The sequence below is a fragment of the Echiichthys vipera genome (assembly GCF_963691815.1).
Source record: "Echiichthys vipera genome assembly, chromosome: 15".
NCBI classification, from domain to species: Eukaryota; Metazoa; Chordata; class Actinopteri; order Perciformes; family Trachinidae; genus Echiichthys; species Echiichthys vipera.
In genome coordinates, this window is record NC_139840.1 from 9324348 (window position 1) to 9347069 (window position 22722).

At 40.5% G+C, this 22722-nt stretch overlaps 1 protein-coding gene across 3 annotated transcripts in view; it reads left to right on the forward strand.

The window, feature by feature from the left end:
• Positions 1-22722, forward strand: part of LOC310957627 (receptor-type tyrosine-protein phosphatase F) — a 166785-nt gene that overhangs the window by 58906 nt on the left and 85157 nt on the right. For all 3 annotated transcript variants that reach the window (XM_083928273.1, XM_083928272.1, XM_083928274.1), the window contains exons 3-4: positions 11121-11266; positions 12152-12293. In XM_083928273.1, the coding sequence (XP_083784399.1) occupies positions 11121-11266; positions 12152-12293 (288 nt within the window). The remainder of the gene's footprint in view (positions 1-11120; positions 11267-12151; positions 12294-22722) is intronic.

Consider the following 22722-nt stretch of genomic DNA (forward strand, 5'->3'; position numbering starts at 1 on the left):
ACGTGTCACTGTTGTTGCGCCTTTGGGTCTCAGGGGCAGCCAAGAAGCACTGCCCTGCCAAAGACGGGGTCAGGGACAGAATTAATTCAGCAAGTGACATGACCCAAAGTGCTGTCATAGGGTCACTGTAATTCAATTATACCCCAATTCCTCCCATTACCCCACCCGACCAAGCCGACTGCCCTGTGCTTTCATAGATGGGTCCAATAGGATTTGTTTTTCTGTACCCTTTGCCTTGTCTCACTCAGCCCTGTGTTATCATCTTTGTCTCTTGCGGTGTGTCTAGAATTTAGCACAGCATCATTGTGAACTTGACCTTGCAGAAAAGTTTTGCACTCCTGTCATTTTTCTTTTGGTTTGGCAAGACTGTCTCTGCTCTGCCTGTAATGTGATCAGACCAAATCAAACCTTGACTGGAGCAGTAATTCTCAAGAAAGACTTAAAAGATGTGGCCCACTGAACTGAATCCATCCCCAGACTTAATCACAGTGACCGGTATTTGACTCAAGTCCATTTGTGCTGCTTTTCCTATGCAACCAAAGCTATTACAATATTTCAATACGTCTGGTCCCTCCATTGCATCCTGATATAAAATAACAAACTCTGAATAATAACAGCTACTTAAGAATTTAAATACAGTATGAACAGTGTTCTATGAATAATTGCGTTGACACTCTTCATTCGTTTATTATCATGTTATGAAGTGTACCTGTGCTCTTCTATGCTGGCAATTTAATTAGCACCAAGGGGATAAACATAATTGATTGAAATTCATCATAAAGAAAAAAAGTAATGTCAGGGGAACCAAAGGTGCCAAGATATTATTTACATGTCCTGAGCCTGTCAGATGCCAAGTCCAGGCTATTGAGTTTCGATGGGGGCCTGATTATTTTTATATATATATATATTATGCAGATGTTTAAACAAAAGAGAATATTAAGACAATATGCAGTATTGCTAAAGCTATTTACAACTTATAGTACATATTATGGTTATTGTATGCCTTGAGGGCATGTTGGCCATCTTCAGTTGACATTTTTCCAGACAATGAAATTGCATTTAAAAAAATCACACACATCTAGACAAAGTTAACTAGCTTGTGTTTTACTGTGTTCAATTCTGTAAACAATGGCTTAATCTGGATAGTGTTCAACAGTATCTATACTTTTTAAAATCTAATATTTGCACTCTGCCTCTCTGTGTCCATGAGAGCAAGATAGGACTGGTCCCTAATTTTGTTAATCAGATCATTTACAGATAAAAAAAACCAACCCAGAGCCAAGTATTTCAATTAACAGAGATACTCTGCTCTGACAAGCTAGCACATATGTTTTAAAAAAAAAAAAAATTAATCGAAGATACACCTAAACACTCATGAATGAGGAACTTGAGAAAAGATGGATAGAACAAGAAAAGAAAAGAAAGACAAAACAAAGTTATATAGACTTATAGAAAAGCCCAGCTCTGGTCCGAGGTTAACCTATAGTTGTAGTTTAATGTTAGCACACATGGGAAAAGGCTTAGACATGCTATTACCCAGACTGTAAAACAAACAGACATAGAATTAAAATAAGACAGTTGGGGGGCAAAAATAACACCTACCACTAATGGCAGGGTTGTGTGCATTTGATGCCTTTAATTTGTATACAACTTAGTTATGTGAACTTGATAGTTCTGGTTTGGATTTCCTGTATTACAGGGCAGACACCAGACAGATATTATGGGTGTGGTGCCTGGAAAGTTTCTGATGACATGGGTTCTGTCTGGTGTCCTGCTCTCTCCCTTGAAAAAGTTCAACAGGCAAAGCAACCACAGGTAGCAAACATGTAAGCAGTGTTAGGCCTTCTCCACAGAAATATGTAGGTTATTCCATTAACAGTGCATTGTTTGCTGGTTTAGGATGGATACATGTCAAAGGTTGTTGTCATACTGTTGTTTGTTTTTAATACTTCAGTAGTATGTACTTCTGTTTACGCAAAGGTCGTCAGTTGAGTAGGCGGTCCTTCCCTCTGGCCATGACACATTCATGTACACACAGCTAAACAAATGTGGCCATATGCGGCTCAGGCCACATCTGAATGTGGTCTGAGTGATCAGATCTCATTGCGTCCTCAATGCGTCTTGGGTGCATTTACACCTGTACTTAGCTGTCCACTTTGATTGGATCACACAAGCATGTTAATGCCAGGTTTGAACAGAGCCTTAGAAGCACAAATAAGAACAAGAAATTCTCCAACATCACTATCAATGTTATAGCCCTGTGACATCATTCATCTTATATTGTCATTGAGTAGAAACACAATACAGTGTGATTACTCTGAGTGCTGATCGCAGACGTCCCATCGATCCCCGGGGAGCTCAGCCTAATCAACCAGCTCTCCATACAGCCTCTTGGTACACAATAGGCCACTGGCCCACAAGGTCAGCCTCAAAGTCAAACATACCCAGCACTTAAATGTAATGGTTATCTTTTTGTAGTGCTGTCATTGTGAGTTATTTCACTGGCTTTAATAAGCTTTTGATGTATGTTTCTCTTCTTGTGCCTCTCATGTTGTAATCCTGGGTGGCTTTTCATGTGATGTGCGGCAAGACCACCAAGGCCTTTGTACCTGAGCCTGCTCTCTTCACTCCCAGTGGCAGAAGGATAACAATGGGACCATAATTAACTTAATAAGTTTAAAGTGACTTTTTACATTAAAGCACTGTGCCATGCCACAACCTTTTAGTGTCTTATTTATGCCCTAATAGGTTTCCTATGGGGCTGCTACGCTAAATATACAGGTTTCCCAAATTTCCCAAAGTATTAAGTGTTATAGCATATCTTTAAACGATTAACCCATAAGACATGCCCAATAGATGGATTTGGCCATTTCTAAATCGCCTACAAAGGTCTGATGTGATTGAAGTGCCTAAGTGATTTGGATAGGGGTCGCCAGACGGGGGGCTGTGTGGCTGGAAATTGGATTGTATTTTTAGTGTCCATATGGTCACCTAGTTTAAAAACAGACATGGATAGAAATTGATTCTTTTATAATTAAAAGTAACCTTATCCACCTTAGAGAGCCACTTGGAGAGTAATACAGTTAGCACACAGCTGGGGTCCACGCTCATCATACAGACAGGCACACGGTGGGAGGCTATGGTGGAAGGAGGACCAAACAACAGAAAATGCATTCTGAGAGGAAGTAGGGGAACAACAGTATACACGAGAAAAACATCTGCAAGATAAAAGTGTTGGAGGAACCTAATTTAGAGATTGGGGAGATTTGATGGGAAGTTGTTTTCATAAGCCAATGTCAGAATGGAGAGAGGAAAGGGTCATCGGAAGTTAATGATGTGAGATTAATAGTTTAATTAGGGAGCTCAATAGCAGGGCCAGAGGCACTCACCCAAACCTTCTGCTGTGTCCCGGATTCGGCAATGCCACAGGACGACAAGAACCGCCAGTGTCCTTCCAGAAAAGGGCAGATGGAGAAAGACATTTACATTCTGTGTAAATAGTGATGGCTTTATTGACAAAAGATACTCACTTAATCTTTGGCTATGTTGAATTCAAATAATCCAATATTACCAGCGATTCTAAGGGGTCGATGTGGATTTAATTTGTGTTGAGGGATATAATGCAGAAAGTATTAGAAGCAGTAAAGGATGCCTGCTCAGATGTTTTTGTCACATTCTGAACAGTGAGCAGACTGTGTTGTGATTAGAGAAATTCGCTGGCATAGGACATAATCAAGTAATAGATAGGCACATTACCATACACCCACGTATCGTTTACTCTTGGAGCATCCTCCAAGGTGCATTTTAAAAGCTAACTCAACCCAAACAGCATGTGGACATGTCACAGCATAAAGCATGGTGGGTTCTCAAGTGAGAAGAAATTCATGGGTAAATGGTCACCTTAGCTTTTCGAAGATGCTAAATCATTAGGGAAGCAACATGCCACTTGGTGTAAAGCCAGAATGTATTTGTTGTTCCGTGTCCCTACAATAACATAATTTAATTTCTCCCTCAATTTTGGCTAGTGGAGAGTTGAATTACTTAAGACCTCCGGGCTGCAGGGGTGAGAAGATGAGAACAATGCTATGGGCTCTTTGTGGTCTCTGAGGGAGGGCTAATCTCGGGGAGGCAAATTAATGAGGTTAGTGGGGTTGCACAGGGATGTGTGGTGATGGATGGTGAGCTAACCCTAAAATGGGATCTCTGAAGACACTAGGCGGTGGAGTCCCAACCCACCCCCTCCCGGGATCACTTAACACACTTAACATTTTCTCCACACGGGTCTATTAATGTCAGGGTCCAAGCCAAGGTGACTATTGGACTTTACCCAGCAACATTAACAAAGTCCCCCCCATCATTTACCCTGGATCTTTCGTACTCCCAAAGCAACTTTACAGAGTAGTTTGGATTTCCATTACAAAGAAGTCACGCTATATACTTGATTACATATTCAGGCTGCATTTAAAATGTACTCTTCCTTCTTTGCATTTTGTTTTGCATGCAAGTGTCCCCAGGTTGACACTCACCCACCCACGCATGCCTTCTGAATGCAGCAGTCAGTCGTCCTTCATAGTTTCAGGAGAGAAAAAACATTCAGTTTCATGACAGGGCCAATGAGAACATCCCATCAAGTGAACTAAATGAACATCGGAGGTGATGTCACCCCAGGGTTAAGCAGATGAGCTGTGCAGTTCAGCCGAGACATTAGCAGGCTTGTCTTGTAGGTTAGGGTCACATACTTATAAAGAGCCCGTTAATTGGAGACAGGAAGGGATTTTGCATTTTACATTTACATTGTCCACACTGTATGGCAGACTGTCCATCATTCTTTTTCAGATAATGATATGGTGCAGCAAGAAAGCTTGGGTGATAGCATTGAGAAAAGGAACCATAAAACATGTAATATAGTTTGCCCTCATTTTGTAACTATAGTTTTCATTAAAACAACATATTTTCCTTCTTTGCTCTTAAGAAAGTATAACAATGAAATGAGTGATTGCCTTTGTTTAATGTCTGTTTAAAAAAATCCCTTAAGGAATCAGGTGGGTTGAAAAAAAAGGTAGTGAATCATCTTGACTAGATTTAGGTTGGGCTCTAGTTTAAATACCACAGGTAATCTAAAACCTCAGACTCCCAATGGTGTGATAACAGAAACACCCACATCCTCACCAGCAAAAAGCACACAATGCAGCATTTATCCTTGCATGTTATTAAACAGTTGTTTTTAAATGCCCACTCCAGGCATTGGTCACCAAAGCATTTTTGTGTTTTTTCTCTCTCAAATGTCATATATTGAGTGACAGACAAGAAGACAGAGAGAGAACAGACTTGAGAGATGCCTCTGTCGTTCATTATCAGCTTGAGAAGATGAAAGCCATTATATTAATGTTGCTCACACGGGGAAAGAGGAGTGAAGGGTAATTGCACTTAGAGTTCTTGTTCTTCTCCGCCGTCTTGAATAATTCACTGAAGGCTGGAAGGCCTGATAGAAAGACTGTCTTCATGGTCCAAGGGGGTATAGAAAGTTTGATGTTTTTCTTTTTTTTCCTCTCTTCTATAGGTTTAGACATTTTGTTTTAAGTACAGTATCTCAAAGATGATGGATGACATTGCTTTCTCGATTTCACTGAAGTTCTGATAAAGCTTTAGAAGCTCCATCAATCTTTGGCCACTTCACTATCGTTTTCCAAAAATGAAGCAAAAACAATTCTTTGGTTTCTGTTTTATCACAAGGGAATGCAGCAACTGACTGTCAATGAGTGGGAGTGGATAGTGCAACGAAACCAGACCATCCAGCAGAAACCTGTTCCAAGGTGGAGAAATATAAGCAGACTCCACCCTTATAGATCCTAGTTTGAAACCAGGATGTTCTCCTGTGTGATAGAGATGCACAGATTGGCTCTGATGCCCAATCAAATAAGTTATTTTTCTCTGCTTTAGAAGCCTCTAACCTTATGGTCACCCCCCACCACCAGTCCCGATGTGAGTGTTTTCTGCTCTGCGGAGCAGAATACGTCAGCTTCGCAGAGCACTACGTGCAATAGTGTTAAAGGAAACAACGTTCATCTGTTAATGTAACGGTTCACGTTCATCTCTGTAATACTACTACTAGCGAGCTGATTGGAGAAGAAACAACCAATCTGAATTGAGCTTTTCAATGTCTCTGATTGGTTGATATTGTGGCACATTTGTAACGCCAAGTTGAGCGAGCCTAAAGGCACAGTTGAGCGCGCATGCAGCGACCTGCAGAGTTTTGAGAGAGCATGAGTGAAACTGAGTGAGAGGGCTTATTATTGCACGTTAAAATGAATAAGAGCAAACATGCAAATACATTTGTTGAGCACAGAATACTATTTTGCATGCTCAACTGAGAATATGTGCTGTGCTGAAAATCTCACTTCTGTCTATCTCACTAATGTGGCACAAATATAACGCCATAGTGTTCCTGGTGCGTTAATATGCACACACCGTCTCTCTTAATGGGGACACCGACACAAACACATGACGAAAAATGATCAACTGTCTGCTCCAGCAGTGGACTGCAGCTCTGCTATATTTTCAGAATGTAATAAATATTTTTCTTAATGATGTATTATTTCACAAACCACTCAACAAAAATTTGAACGTGTCATGTGTACATGTGTCATTTGGGGGAAAAATAACACAATGCTCCTTGGTGATCAGCTGTAAAACAGAAGTGCAGATAGCAAACATTATGTTTATTGGTTTAAACAAACAGCCTGAAGTGCAGTTGACTTTATCGGGGTAAATAACTTGCAGGGGAGGCAGCTTTATATGGAATTAATTGCAAACAAGTTGCCTGCTAATGGCCCGAAAAGGCCTTAATGGAAGTGTTCCATTAAAACAACCAGTGCTGATGCCATCAGACAAATTCCCACTAAGTGTTGCCTCATGAAAATGATAACTTGCTAATCCATTATTAATAAGAATTAATGGTTTTCTCTCTCCTGTGTGTGTATCGATCCCTGATACTCTACACCACAGAGTAGCTCTCATTGGACACTGGCAGACTTGGGAATACACTAATTGTTAGCCACACAAGTGCCATTTACGCGACTCTTCCTGCTGTCTCTGCATTTATTACAAGTCTTGCTCTGAGGCCCCGGACAAGGATAAAAGAGAGAACTGTAGACTACTGAAGAAAGTGACACTGCGTTGAGTGGTTCAGAACAGCCAAATACTATGTATGAATAAACATTTTAGTACAGCACTTCCCATTTCATCCAGTGTCTTAAAAGCTTACCTTTTTGTGCTAAAATATGACCCATATTCATTAGTTTAAGTCCCAATTTATTGTGCTGTGATTGACAAAGTCATTTCATATCTGTTGCACATTGACAGGTGTTCCTAATTACCAATCCCAACACCTCAGGATCTATTTAAAGAAAAATAAAACATCTGTAGTAATACTGGAGTTGGGAACCCCCACATCTTTCATCTCTCTGATGACCTCAGACCCTACAAATGCTGCTGCAGGCATTAAATTTACAGAGAGAAGCTGTTTAATCCCCCCAAGCAGCCTCTAGTGCTGTCTAAACCTGGGATCTATGCTGATATGTCAATAGCCTGCCCTCACATTTAGTCAAGTCAACAGGGGAAAAATATGCATGATTGTGATTTTAAACGAGGACACACCTTTTTCTGTACACACTACAACATTATTGCTAAATATAATGAAGTTATGAAGTTACTACTAATAACTACTGCTAGATTAAGCTTGTAGTTTGTATAGCTTTTTGAACATTAGGCATTAAAAGAGTTTACATTGATTACCATAATAACCCTATGAATTGTTCAATAATAAGGCTAATGTCTTTTAGAATGTGTGGTAGCATACAAGAAACACCTTATTAGTGTCAGGAAATAAGAGAACAGAAAGACTTTTGACTTGTGTATATTGTTTTTTTTTCCGTTGATTAATTTATTCCATTCATTAGTTGTAACATGAAAGACTTTTTGCTGTACTAACAACCAATGAGTGTTTTTTTTTCTCCAACACCACCAGTCATGCTGCTCTGTGTGCAGAAGCACAGTTTTGCATTTCAGATCACTTTTTGATCTTTCTGATGCATTAATTTGCTAATTATAACCAAAAGGTTGAAAGATTGAGTAATATATATATATATATATATATGCTTTGATTTTGATAACCCACTTTAGGTATTTACATGATAGCATCAGTAATTAGAGCAGTGCCTCAATCTTGTTAGTGCGAGTGAACAAAATGTGGTAAATATGACGCATTCATCAGTCGATAACCCCAACCCTTGGCCCCTTGCAACCAATAAAGGGCCTGACAGTTGTGGCAGCACTTCCTACACAATGGAAGTGAGAAGAGAGCATGCGTTAAAGTCTTAAGTGTCAAGATAGGAGTTTATAATGTGATGTATCAAAGCTTTAAAAAACTGCAGCCCAAAGCTTGCAGTCACTGGCTGAAAGAAGGATTTGCATAGGTGGGCTTATGTGTTTTCCACCTCGTCCCTGCCATTGTTTTCATGTGACAACTGCCTGACAGCCAGGAAAATGGGACAGAGGCAGAGAAAAAAAGGGTTGAGTCTGAATTTTGTCTTTCTAAGAAAATAACTGACAAACCCAACAGTTTGATATCCTCTCCAGTGGTGGCAAAATGATGGAGGAACCGTCAGAGTCCAAAACTAAATGCTTCTGCCCTTTCATTGGAGTGTTTTAGGACCACTATTAACCCGTTCCATAAATCAGGGGCTGAGGATCACCACAGACCTTTTTGAGATTTTTTGATTGAATGCTTGGTGAGATCTGGATTAACGATGGACAGCTCCGAATTCGCCATAGTTTCTCCCTCAAGTCAAAGGTTAACTATCAAAAATAGGGAAGCTTTTTAAGAGGATTACCAGTTTACCCTTTTCTCCCACTTATCCCTAGAAATCCTTATGATTTCTAAGATCCAGCGGTCCCTCACTTAAATGTTTGTGGCAACACATGAGCTTACATCCTTTAATTTTGAAGCATGCACCGAGAGCTGCCTGATCCTCCATCTTAGCAGCACCGTGGAAAGCCCTCACATCAACTTAAATGGAACTGCTGTGGACAGATGTGAGCAGGAACTCTTGGAAGTCAGAATGGTGATAATCATTTCTAGAGGATTCCAGCTCACCAGCCGAGCACGCACAGATGCTTGCTCAGGCATACACTCTCAAGAGCTTATCAGGCCCAACTGCGTGTGCGTGTGTCAGAGTCACATTCTGACGCTATTGAAAATGATTTAGTACTGTGCTTTTTCAGTCTGAATCTTGTCCTCAGGAAGACCAAAATATCACTCAAATGTCAGGTGGGTTTAGGTACTATGAAGGGGTCACAGGGTACAGATGGAGTGATGTATGTATGTGTTGGATTGCTGTGTATCACCAAGCACACATACGTAACTGCCTACTTACACAGCACTCACTGCACTACAGCACACTTCAGCCTCAGTGTGAAATGCTGTGGATTTGATTGGGTTTTTGACATTTTTAGCTTGCCTGATTGTTTTTTTTAAACAAAGGACCATGTTAGCTTTAATGTCTTCTGACAGTTACTTCACAGTGACTCCAAGAAACACTGGTTATAACATTATAACATCAAACATTCACACACGCACGCACGCATCCACGCTTGCACACGCACACACACGCACACACACGCACACACACACACACACACACATTGTCCTGCATGGACTGTATTGTCCTGCATGGACAGTATGCACACACACATTAAGCATCTCATATTTCTGCTAGTACCTCTGTCCCCCCATCCAGTTGCATATGAATATGTATTATCATCTCATATTAAAGTGTTAGGTATGCACGCACACTTCTCTGCCTGTTTTCTTTAAGTATCTATTTTATTATATACTGCTGTATTGCTTGAAGAGAGATGCTAGGCAGAAATGTCCTCGAGCAAGGACAGACAGCACCACCCCTCTCTTTAGCTAAGTGAATGCACGAGTTGACGATATAACAGGCAGACCTGGAGAATATGCTCACTGAAGGCCTAATCCATACCCTTCTCCCACCAATGTTATATTAGAACACATAAAAGAGACAAGAATGGAGGCAGTCACTGCTGAATTTCCCCAGTGAGTGCTAAGAGAAGGAAGGCTGGTGTCTCCATTGTGTATACAGCATAATGATTCACCCATGGGGCGGTCTGCTATTCACCACTGTGGTTTAGGTGTTCCCCACCTCTCTCTTTAATGACCCTGGAGATGAAACATGAGCTGATGGAGCTGGTAATAAGGCCATTGTCATGTTGTTGATGCCAGATACGTATTATGCATGTCTGAAGCTGTAAATAAAGCATAAAGCATGGCGTCTATAGCATGGAGCTAAGGTGCGCCCATTGTAGCATCACGACAACTTAGACGGGTGCTTGAACACACACTCCATTGTCCTACGCACAATGAAGTTGGGTGTGGTGCTCGGTAAAAAACACCCTGAAGGCAAACAGGGGAACCACGTCAGGAGGTGTTCTCGAAGGTAGTCCACTGTGTTGTTATAAACACACATAATCTAGGAAGCCACAAAGAGGTTATAGAGGTCCCAACACAGTAGTAGCCTTGTTTGGATTTTAAAACAAGCTAACCAGTTGTATTGCCTTTTATTGCCATTGGTTGAAATGCTAAATAACCTGATTAACCCCCAAGTGTCTATTTTACCAGCACCGTGCTCTTCTTTCTCTGTGTGTCCACTTATTTCGTTTGATCTATTGGATCTAATGAAGTCCCTGGTGTTAAAGAGATAGAACTGCAACTTCATTGTCTGTGGGAGACAAACTTTGCTGTTTCAAATGGTGTGTTAAATTCAACATGATACAGTGACAGACAGGCACATAAAGGCTGGATGCTTCTCCCATGACTGAGCTGCAGGTGTGCACAGCAACAATGCCAGTGTGGGTTTTGTCATTGTTGCCTTTGTGAGGAGAAAGTGATACCCATAGATAACCAAGTTTCACGTGCTGACGTGACTGGCAGCAGGCACTAACCTTCATCTCTCCCTCTCCCTTCTGCCCTGGCTTTTTCCCCCCTCCCTCTTTTTATCACTTTTCACCTCCCTCTTCCCCCCCTGCTCCAATTTCCCCAGGCGTGCCAAGTTTCGTCAAATCCCCAGAAGACCAGACCGGCATCTCAGGGGGAGTTGCGTCTTTTGTGTGCCAGGCCACCGGGGAGCCCAAACCCAGGATCACCTGGATGAAGAAAGGCAAGAAAGTCAGCTCCCAGCGCTTTGAGGCGAGTACTCATACGTGACTCTCAGATCTTTGAACACTCACATACACACCCACATGTACGCACACAAATACAAGCAGGCACTAAAACAACACATGTGAGAAAACATTACAGGCAGGGGCTCCAAAGTAGACTGCGTCTATAACCCTCTCTCATTATCACAGACACACCCACACATGCGTGCACACTCACAGTGTTCACACAACACACACATTGAATTGCCCTGTTATTGAGCATCACACCAACTCTTCTCTTCTCCAGGCGAGACCAGACAGGCTTCCCTTCTCTTTAATCTCTTTCCATCTTGATTTATATAGTCCTCTTCATCTCTTTCAGTCTTTTCACACCCTCATCCTTTCCTTTCTGTTCCTCAGTTCCACCGTTGCTAGCCATACATTCCCTTGATAAACTACTTGATGTACTTCCCCTCCCTCTTTTGAACCCATATGATCAGAAGGAAGTGCCCTAGGTGGGAACTCACACTGTGTCTGACCAGCCTGTAACATAATGTAGTGGTGGTGGCTGGGGGTGCGTATGGGTTATGCTCTACGTTGTTTTTCCTTGACACCTGTTGAGGTTTTGCTGTCGATCACGGTAATCATTCACTCTAAACATTATTTTGGCTTCTTGTTGTTGTTAGCCATTTTTAGTGAGAACAACAGATTTATATGCTACTTCTGAAAAGTCTTTATTTTGCACCAGTACATGAAAATAGGCTTTTGAGAAATTGGTAAAGCTACACGAATGGCAAATGTTCCAATTTTCTTCTCTCCGATCAGAAAAACAGGGAAATCGTCTAAAGAAACACTATTTGTATGTTACAATAAAGTAATATCCTTGGTTCGAAAATAACATTCCTGTCCTTTTACTTTGCTCTGGTTCTCTTAGGTGATTGAGTTTGATGACGGCTCAGGCTCCGTTCTGCGGATCCAGCCACTGCGCACACACAGAGACGAAGCCATTTACGAGTGCACAGCCACCAACAGCGCCGGCGAGATCAACACCAGTGCCAAGCTTACAGTGCTTGAAGGTAAGATAAGTATTTTTTTCCTGCTTGGTTTCTTTCTCCATCTTGCTTTCAGTCGCACTCTTTTCCTGTTACTTCTGCTGTTTTTTTGAAGCTTTTATTCCAATAAATCCGAAAACAAATATGACTGTTTACCTTGATAATTCATACATAAACATCTGCAAACGCTGAAGATTCCTGGTATTGGCAGTGTCATGGAGGAGAAAATCTATCTCAATGTTAACTCCACAAGGTGGAAAATAAATGCAAGGAATGCGTTTTTAAATAAGATAGCATACAGTTCAGCAATTCAGCAAACTCAGCAAATGTATGGCTGTATTCCAGTTATATTGTAAGAAATATTTGCATTTTATGGCTATTATATTATGTTTATTTTGTCTCCCTCTCTCAATGAGTCAGTCTGCCTATCAACAAATGAATCCCATGATCAGTTGTAAAATAATAAACTGCTACACTGACACTGAAATATACAATATGAATAAATGACTCCCTGCTTACCCAGAGAACTTTAAGAAAAATGCTCCAAAAGAATATACAAGATTTTTGTAGCATGTTTGCGCATATAGGACTATCCTCCATGCCTACAGGCTAACTGAACCTCTTCTGTGTTCCCCCTCTCACCCATAGAGGTAGTGTATGTGATTTATGTGGACAGAGGTTCTGTCCCTGAGTCACTATGTCACTGAGAGACAATTTCTTCCTTAATTTACTGTAATTTTGTCATGTAAGTGCTAGTCACGGCCCGAGTTGATTTCAGAAACTTTTCAAGAAAAAAAGCTCCAGAGCTCGCAAACATGAGGATTTAGGCTGTCCATAGCCATAACACTGGCGTTAAAGCAGATCCCCTCTCATTCAAATACAGCCTTTTTCTCCCCTGTTTGAATCCAATCTTTCTTACACCCACCCTTCCTTTTTTCTCTCTCCCCGCTGATTTGATGATATCATCGGCTGGGCTTGCGTAATCTTCCCAAAGGGACTTTTCTCCTGCGCAAAGAAAGCATTTCTTTCTACCCCTCCTTTGCACTGTATTATGAGGAATGCCTGCACAAACAAACAGCACGAACATGTCGTGAAGCACACAGGAATGAGATGAGATCAATCAAAGTGTTGTGGGGCAAAATAGGACACAGGGTTTGGATCCCCTCACTTAGCGCAACAGAAAGATGGACAACAGTCTTACTCAACAGTGAGCAACTGTTCTCACCAGCAGACGTGCTTTGCATGAAGCCATCCTCTCTCTGTGATCCTGTGCTCAGTGTGCTAACCCCACAGTCGAGTACCATACAGACACATGCCATGTGATGGATGCTTTATCTATAGTGCTTTACCAACACACACATTCACTGCATACATTTTCAGCACAGGGACCCAACCTTTAAGCACGATAGTGTTACCAACACTCTCTGTGCTTTGGCTTAAAGTCAGAATATTTTGAAAAGTTTTATATTTAGTATATCTATATATATATATATATATATATATATATATATATATATATATAATTTACAATGTATATATAATTTACAATGCTTACTATTTTCTTATTCATAATATACACATAGTTCTGCCTGCTTCAATAGAAACTCCATGTTCTTCAACTTTTACTTACTTAACTTACTTAAAGTGTTCTTCTGATTAAAAAAAACAATTAAAACATAGCAACAAAACATTTACATGGGAAAATAACTAGCATACACTCAAAAACTAGGCACCATTGCTTCAAGTAACTACAATGGAGCATGCATAGGTAGCCTGATCCATTTTTTAACCAATCAGAAGCCAGAGCTGCAGTCACGACTGGATCTTATTTAGCACACTATTGTAATACTAGCTGCACATCTTCAGCAAATCAAGCACACACAATGTTAGTTATGCAGTTATCATTTCAGTTATCTCTCCTGTACAAATGCAACACAAACCAGTTCTATTAAATTGAGTGATGGCAATATGAAATAGTTGCTCACGTTGATGATCCCATCAAAAATCAACACCTATGCAGAGGTGAGCCACTATAAGCTCATTGTTTTGGTCTGACAAACCAAAATAATGTAGGTTCATTAAAAACTGTGGACAGCTGCTCTGAGCCTACAAGCTAAAACAGGCCAGTTCTACGCTACCTGTTCAGAGTGAAATGGCAGACAGCCAAAGTAAACAAACGGCTGGTGAAGTTGAAGTCTTTGTTGAACATTTATCAAGGCAAAGAGAGACAGATATTTATTTCCAAACCAGGACTTTAGTAGTATGTTTCCAAGTTGTTTTGTATTTGCTGATAGTGAACAATCTCTGTCCAAAACTGAAAATAACATTGTGAACCGAAATACTGTTAAACTGATATTGTCTTAATACAGATGTTTTTACTTCAAATAATTGTCATTCTTAAATGAAATTAATCAGTGAGACATATGCATAGTTTCCATTATAGTCAAAATATTGATGTGATTTATTAACATACATCAAATTACAAACTGAGGAAAATGTTTGAATGTTATCAATGAATATAATCCCGAAATAGGTGGCTTGGCTTTTGTAAGATTTCTGATAACCTTGCAAATAGTCATTTTTCTTTTCAAAGGAGAACTCACTAGTGTTCCCACTGAGGCTGGTAGAGAATAGAGCCACACATCATATTTGATCAAAATAACTCCTCTGCTCGTCCAGAACCCTGAGGATGTGCGCCTGTTCATACATGCACACACGCACACAAACGTACAAACCATACACACATGCTTACTCACTAACAAAAACAAACTTGGTACAACCACACACACTCTTGGAACAATGTTGTCAGCTCGGCACTATTTTTAGACTATTGTTTGTAGCCTAGCGATACATCAAGTTCATATCAGCAGCACTACACAAGAAAACACTAGGGCAGCACCAAACAGATGGAGACTAATGATCCTCTTTCTTAATGGGGCGGTGGTAGCCTGAAGGTTTGAGAAGTAGGTGTCACCTCACAATGTTACTGTTTTGAATCAAATGATAAAAATCTGGAGAAAGTGACTACAAAACCTTCTGGTTTATGTAAACGGAATTCATTGTGGTGCCCTTGAGCAAGGCACAGAACCAGTGAAGCTGCTCAGTGACCAATAATAGAAGACAGTTGAGCATTGCCTAAAAACATGTCACGACTCAGTCAACCTTACCGGAATAAAGGTTGAGAAAAGTGCCTTCATAAGCAGAAACTTCCTGTTTTTGCATTCCAAAAGAAAAGCCTCACACTTCTCGCATGACTTTGCATCCACATGAAGTTGTCATAATACATTGTGCACCCCCATCCAGAGAGGCAGTGAAGTCATTATACCACTAAGTCGATCTGGATTATAGGTTTTAGCAGAGCAAAGGAAGGTCGAGCATTAATTATGAGTATTCCATATACTGGCTCTTTATTTTGTTGTGCCAATCTTGCAAACTATGGATTATAACAGTCATATCGGTGTGGCTTTACACATGCTTCCACTGTGCTTGACGGTAGGCTGAGGTGTATAAAGGAAAATACTAGGGTTCAAAAGTGGATAATAGTCACTTGCTTGTGATTTTGAGCCTAATTCAGTGGGTGTCAGTTAATATTGTGTCAGTACTGCCAACTTCTTACTGTATGTAACACCAGCGGACTTCAAGGGATTTCTTTTTGCATAGAAAGTGTTGTGTCAAAATAGTGTCAAAATAATTTATCACACTTAATATTTTAGTTGACTTCACTGGCAGTTACCTCACTTTTTGAGTCAGTGGCTGGTTCAGAGCCTGTCAAATAATACCTGACTCAGGTGTGTATAGAAATGAATATGCATGTCAAACTAGACCGGAGTATTGTCCACAGACGATGTTATGTCTGACGTTGACTAATGGTTCCTGTCTTTTTCTTAATCTGAGCAGATGATTGGAGTTGGGGTTGTGACTGTATAGTTTAGCGTGCCACGTCACCTGTTGGGAGTTGCAAAGACATATTTTCACACCAAAGCTAAGTTGGGCTTTAGCACTTTTGCAGTCATGAGTCTCAAGTCACTCTGTAATTCTGTCACGCTGTAACAGCCCTGCTCTTTGTTCATGGCGGTTCTCACGCCCTCGCCTGAGAGGTCACACCACTGAGACTTACATGCACGCACAAAGTCAGCCCCACCATCTCTCATTGTGTGTGTGTATGGTGTGTGTGTGTGTGTGTGTGTGTGTGTGTGTGTGTGTGTGTGTGCGCGTGTGCGTGTGTGTGTGAGTACATACAGCGGTAGAATGGAAAAACAGTTGTATTGCTTTATTGTTTTCAAGCCGTCATAAGTCAAAATCTGAGGACTATTGGCTATAATCATCCTTTTCTCTCTGTGATGTTTTGAATAATGGTCTACATGCTAAATTACTGCTAAATGTACAAGACTGTGCGTGCGTAAAACTGTGCGTGCGTAAAAGAGTCAGTCAGCTGTGTGCAGGTCTGACCTGTATGGGTAAATAATGATGAGACTAGAGGGGCAGATGTGATTGAGAAATATTGTTGCTGTCAGTCTTTCATGACCCTTTCTCTTCCCCTCTTTCATTTCTGTTTCTGCCCTTTTGTCGCTGTAACTTTTGTTCTTGTGTATCTACTCCTTTCTCTGTTCCATCTCTCCGTCTCCCTCTGTGTTAAATATAGTAGACAGTGTGGCTTTGGCGTTGTAGGGCAGTATAAAGTGATGACCAGAGGGAACAATGACTCATTACTTGGGTAACGATGCCAATGTTTTGACCTTGAGCGCCCCTCTTGAATTGAACTGCCTCAGTAAATGTTCAGGTAAATGGTCCTTGTCTCAGTGATATATGAAATAAACTACTGCCGGCCAGGAAAGACATCTCAGCTCACAACATCAGTCTTAAATGCAGTGTGCTGCCACTTCTCCATGTCAAGGCAATATTTCATATTTTCATCGCTGTTAACATTTGATGAGCATGTGAAATGTAAAATGCAATGACTCAGATCAAGAAATGACTAAGGTGGTGTCAAAACCATGTCACGACACTAATGGTGATGATAAAACTGATGAGGCTCTGTGGTGCAATGAATAGAGTGACTGTTTTCACAATTGGAAGCTGAATTTAAATTCTAATGGAACTACCTTGATCAAAATCCTTAACGGTACATGGTTTTAATCAGCTTCTATCTGCAGCCTTGATACTGCAATATTGACAAGTCCCGGGAAATGCCTACAGTGACCGACTTTTAAATACTATATAATAATAATATATGTTTTCTAAGGGTGCATCGATTCGTTGGCCGAACATCCGTATTGGCAAATATTACCCTTTCTGAATATTACCCTTTTTGAAAGATGATATTCACTGATGGCAGTGGACAGTGTTTATCTGCTGTCTTGCATCAATGTTGTGCAAGCTGAATGTTGTGTTTAAAAGTTGAGAAGGCTTTTGAAGCAGTTATTTGTTTTTTAAAAATAATCTTTTTCATGTGAAAGGAGGTTATATTAAAGGTTGTTTGTATAATTGGATTTGTGCTCCTCCAAAGATTCAAAGATATTGTAATGAATGACTTTAATAGAGTTATTTTTCAGTTAGATTTTTTTCAAAAATCAAGAGTTCTTTGTTTCCCTGGCACCAAATTGTACAAACAACAAAAACACATCTGTATTGGCATCGGCTGTGAACATTGGTAGCAGGCCAGAATTTAACAGTCTACTGTAGGTATTCCATAAGATAACACAAATATCGAATTGTGGGTTGCATATCACAGAGAAAAAACACCGTACAAACATTAATGCCGCCTTTATCTCTGTTAATAGCATGAGAATGAAATAGCTCACAATGCTGTTTGCTCTTTATTAGTTCTTTGTTTCTCCAACCAAAGTGGTTGTAGTCAACAATCGAACCTCAAAGGACAACTGTTCACACATGGCCCGGGTGACCCCAACGACTGTCGTTCAGGCTCAATAGAGCACTAACGAAGTCGAAACCAACTGCCCACCAACGACTGTCACTCTAACGACGGGCGTGGGCACTTGGAGCACAAAGGGTGTCAGTGACATCATCGGCCTTGTGAGAGGTTAAATACCTGGATCTTCACACCAGTTAGTTGGACCAGTCCCAGCCTGGTCAGATGCGTACATGAACTGATGAAGCCTCTTGGATGAGACGTGAAACGTCTTCCTAGACAAATAACCAGTCCAGTTGTTTTTGACTGAAATTGCTTTGCGGACATTTGTATTAAGGTTCTACCAAACCCCGGGAAAGTGAAAATCATAACCCATAACTGCTTACTGAGTGTAACTTTTAATAATTTCAGCAGAAATCCTTACTTCCTACTCCTTCCTTAAACTAAAATACAAAATAAAAATGTCAAGTTGATATCTGCAGTGCTGCCTGTGACTTGAGAATATAGCTGAAGTATGAGCAGAAACTCGGATATATTTTGTCACTTTTCTCCTGTGCCAGAGAACATCCTCTCGTCCTTTGGGAGACAGCGGACCTGTCTCCAGAAAAAAGGAATGTCATCTAATGGTGCCGGATCAAAAGCCACATCATTACTGGAATCCTCCACTGTCAGAACATGAATTAGAAAGGTTCTCCTTCAAACCAGCTGCACACCTTTTTTTGAAGTTTCCATGGCAACTCATTTCTGAACATGTAATTTCGAGAAAGAAATGTAAGTTTTTTGGAAAGGTCAAATGAGTGACACGCAAGGACTGAGAGCTTTTGCAGCGTAGAAAAAAACCCTTTTACATGGTGAAGACATGTCAAGCATCACACTCTGGAGTGATACAGCTCCTTGTAATATTAATAATGTTCCGCCCTGTGAGTCCATGTTACGCCTCTCCAATGTTAAGATTGGAATTGAGGTCATAATTAAACAGCAGTGTTGAAACCTCATTAGTTTTTGCACATAGTAAAAAAAAAAAATTCAAAATAGAATTCAGCTTTACTTTGTTGACAGTATTTAGTGACCCTGTGTCTGGTGGCAGTAAACAAATTATGGCCTCATCGGTTAGAAAAGGCCTTTATTTGCTTGGCATGCATTATAGTCCCTGGTGTAGCGGCAAAAAAATGACTGCGACACAATGGCAGTAATAAATATCTCAGGAGCCAGGCAAGTGCGGACAACAAACCTGACTGGATAAACAGCAGAGAAATCACATTGCGCCTCCTCCCAGGCAAGATAAATACATACAGAAGCTATATCGGAATGATTTAATACCGAGCACTGCTCCTCCGACAACTTAATCCTCTCCTTTCCTTTGCACTATTCAAATCATCCACAATGACCAAAATAAGGTGTGTTGTGTAACTGCTATTCTCCCACATTACTTTTCCCCTCGCTCTGATTCTCTTTTTGAATGCTGGTGGGTTTCTGTAATGTTCATGCTTCAATTTTAATAGTTGTTCCCTCATGTTGTTGAAGAAAGTAAGAGGTCACTTTATGTTTACCATTACACAAGGTAGGTTGTTTATGAAAATGATCTAGGGTGTGTACGTTTGCATTTGCTTTAAGTAGAACAGGTTTGGCTTCAGTCTTGGGGCCAGGGCTGTTATTTGTCATAACAGGCTGTTGGAATACAGAAGTACTAGCTTGCACGCAAACAAAACCATACAGGGACACGCAAACTCTTTCACACACATGCACACACACAGGCACACACACGTACACACACGCACGCACACGCACACGCACACACACGAACACTCACCAAACTACAGGTGTACCCCCCCTACTGTATTTCTGAGCTCTATTGTGTCTGTCTGAGATTTAATTTCTCCCACCATCTGCTGGCTGGAGGCCCAGCGTCGTAGATCATATCCAGCCTGACAGTTACAAACTGCATCTGTCTATGCATGCTTCTCCCAAGGACTCACACAATATGGCGGGGTGGAATCACCCTCCTGGCCACCCAATCTGCATCCTTACATCCTTACTTCCAAGGACTTGGGCATTGTAAGGGGGACAGATAGCCTTTTAGGTTTGCCCAGGGCTGTAGCACCTCGGACGTATGTTATAGTCCCCAATTACCCCACCAAAATGCACAAACCAACTACAAACAGGAACTAGTTTTCAGTGTTTGAAAATCAATCTAAAAATGATAAAATTCCTTTTACTTTGCTTTTTGTGTTATCTTTGAGCTGGCCTGATACGTTGGTGGATACTCTTCACTCTTCACCAATCAAGCATTTGTTCTATACACAGAAATACGGATGAGCGGTCTGTTTAACGGTTTGACATGGGTGGCTATAATTAGCAGCAGCCACCTTGCTAAAGTGTGCTTGAGCAAAACACAAAATCCTCAAGAATCCCTAATCTTCAGCTCTATTCTTTGTGTTAATCAATAATTTGTTATAAATAAAATTAACCAGGGAAGCAGATTTTCAAAACATTAATATATCCTTATAAGGTTATTATCAGTTGACTTTAAATAATTTAGGAAGAATGTGGCATGATCGATAGATAACTTCAAATTTTCAGTTACCAGTCAAAATTACCCTGATTAATTGATCGGTACCATGAGATTTGCTCGACACCATACAACATTTTTCATGTTTTCATGTAAACACGATGGAGTCATTCTTGCTTTAGGGCAACATTTTACTATCTGTATTTCTGCATCGATTGCTTCATGCTTTTGGCAAGCTGTATCTGTAAAGACTGCAATGCAATGTCTGGTATGTCTGCGCCATCAGTGTTGATCATGTCTATGGCCTGGGGGGGGGGGGGTAATGAGTAAAAAAACAACATTTAAAAAGTGGTAGATAGATTGTAAGTAACCAAGAGTCAGTCAGACTTTTAATTGTATAATGAGGGATTACTCCAAAATTTGAGAGGCTTTTTGTTTACTTTAACACTGGTGGTAAACTAGACTGGCTCTTCACTTAATCATTACAGCTTTGACTGCTTCCCATAACTTTCTCAATTGTTGAAAGCATTAAAACCTCAAAACACATCTGCAGCCTGTCCTAAGGACCCAAGAGCAAATTTACATTTCTCTAATTTATACCATAACTTCAACCACTTTGGAGAAAACTCAACACCCTGAAAGCTGTTAATGAAAGGCTAATGCTGGGATGTATTTATCCCATTTAAATGGGCCAGTGTTTTTTTCATAGTCACACAGTTTTAACTTGTCCAAGCGTTTCACTTTCTCCCAAAGAAACGTAAACATAAACTGGTTATGCATATTTAAAGTTAACTTTGTCGTGTCTTGTCACTTACGTAGGGTGGACACCAATAGTGATGACTCTACAGTAACAGTCATGCAATAACAACAATAATAAATACTGCTATTGTGAGAAAATCACAGTGGGGAAAAACAGGAACACCTCACCTAGCATTGCATGATTGTTCCTGTTGATGTGTCCACACTGGATGCTTCAGAGGGCTGCGATGCGATTCTAAAACGATTATTGATGCATCTTGATGCATCATTTTTTTCCATACAGTACTTTTTTTTCACACTGTGAATACTAAATACTTTTTTAGCAAAGTATTAGTACTGGTCTAAAAGAAATTTACATCCAATATATTTTATTGATAAAACGTGTCAGCATTTTTAATTAAGATTCTGTGACATGTCCATGCATCATATGTTAAAGCATCCTACCCGCTTTCTATAGTGATTCCATGACTCCTGCTTTCTGCGAGATTGGGCGTTGTAGCACGGATGCAGAACCTTCACAATAAAAGTTGTATAGAGTTAGTCATTTGCTTCGCCTTTACCGAGTGAGGTGGAAGTGCTTCTACACACTACTATGTGCAAAAACTGTACGGGCACTCCACTTCCGCATTCCCGAGTTCCACCTTTTGCATTCCGTGAACAATAATTTATCAATAAACATTTAGATAACCGATTTTTGACATTTGTGAATCGATTCAGAATCTTCCACCTCCGCATCCTGATGCATTTAAGGATCGATTTCCCCCCCACCCCTAGATGCTACATGGCTACGCAAGACATTGTTGCTTCTGCTGTCATACATTTATTAAGCAGAGCTGTAGCCTGTCACTTTTTTAAACTTGAAGTTATGGCCGCTGTTGATCGTCAGAACATATTGAACTCCTTATCTGGATGTTGTGTCTTGGTTTCATAAGTTATTGGAAATGTGACAAGACATGCACATCCCTTCATATCTGCGCATTGTCTGGAACAGACAGGGATATCCGCAAATTGACATCTGCTATCAAATATCTGCCAAACAGCTGCAACAGGCTTTCATTATCCGATTACAGATTTTCCTGAAGACTTGTTTGTGAGAGCATGACCGATGTGATTATCAATAGTGTTTTACTATGTGTGTATACAGAGTGACACACCGTTAGTGCTAAGAAAAGTAACCAGTCAATTTATACATTCTTAGATAGTCCCTATGTTTGAAAAATCTTGCTTGTGTTTCATTCTAAGCCAGGCGAGAAGCCAGCAGGAATAGTCAGGCATCTAAATGTAAAGATCCAATATTATTTTTCCAGTAATATAAG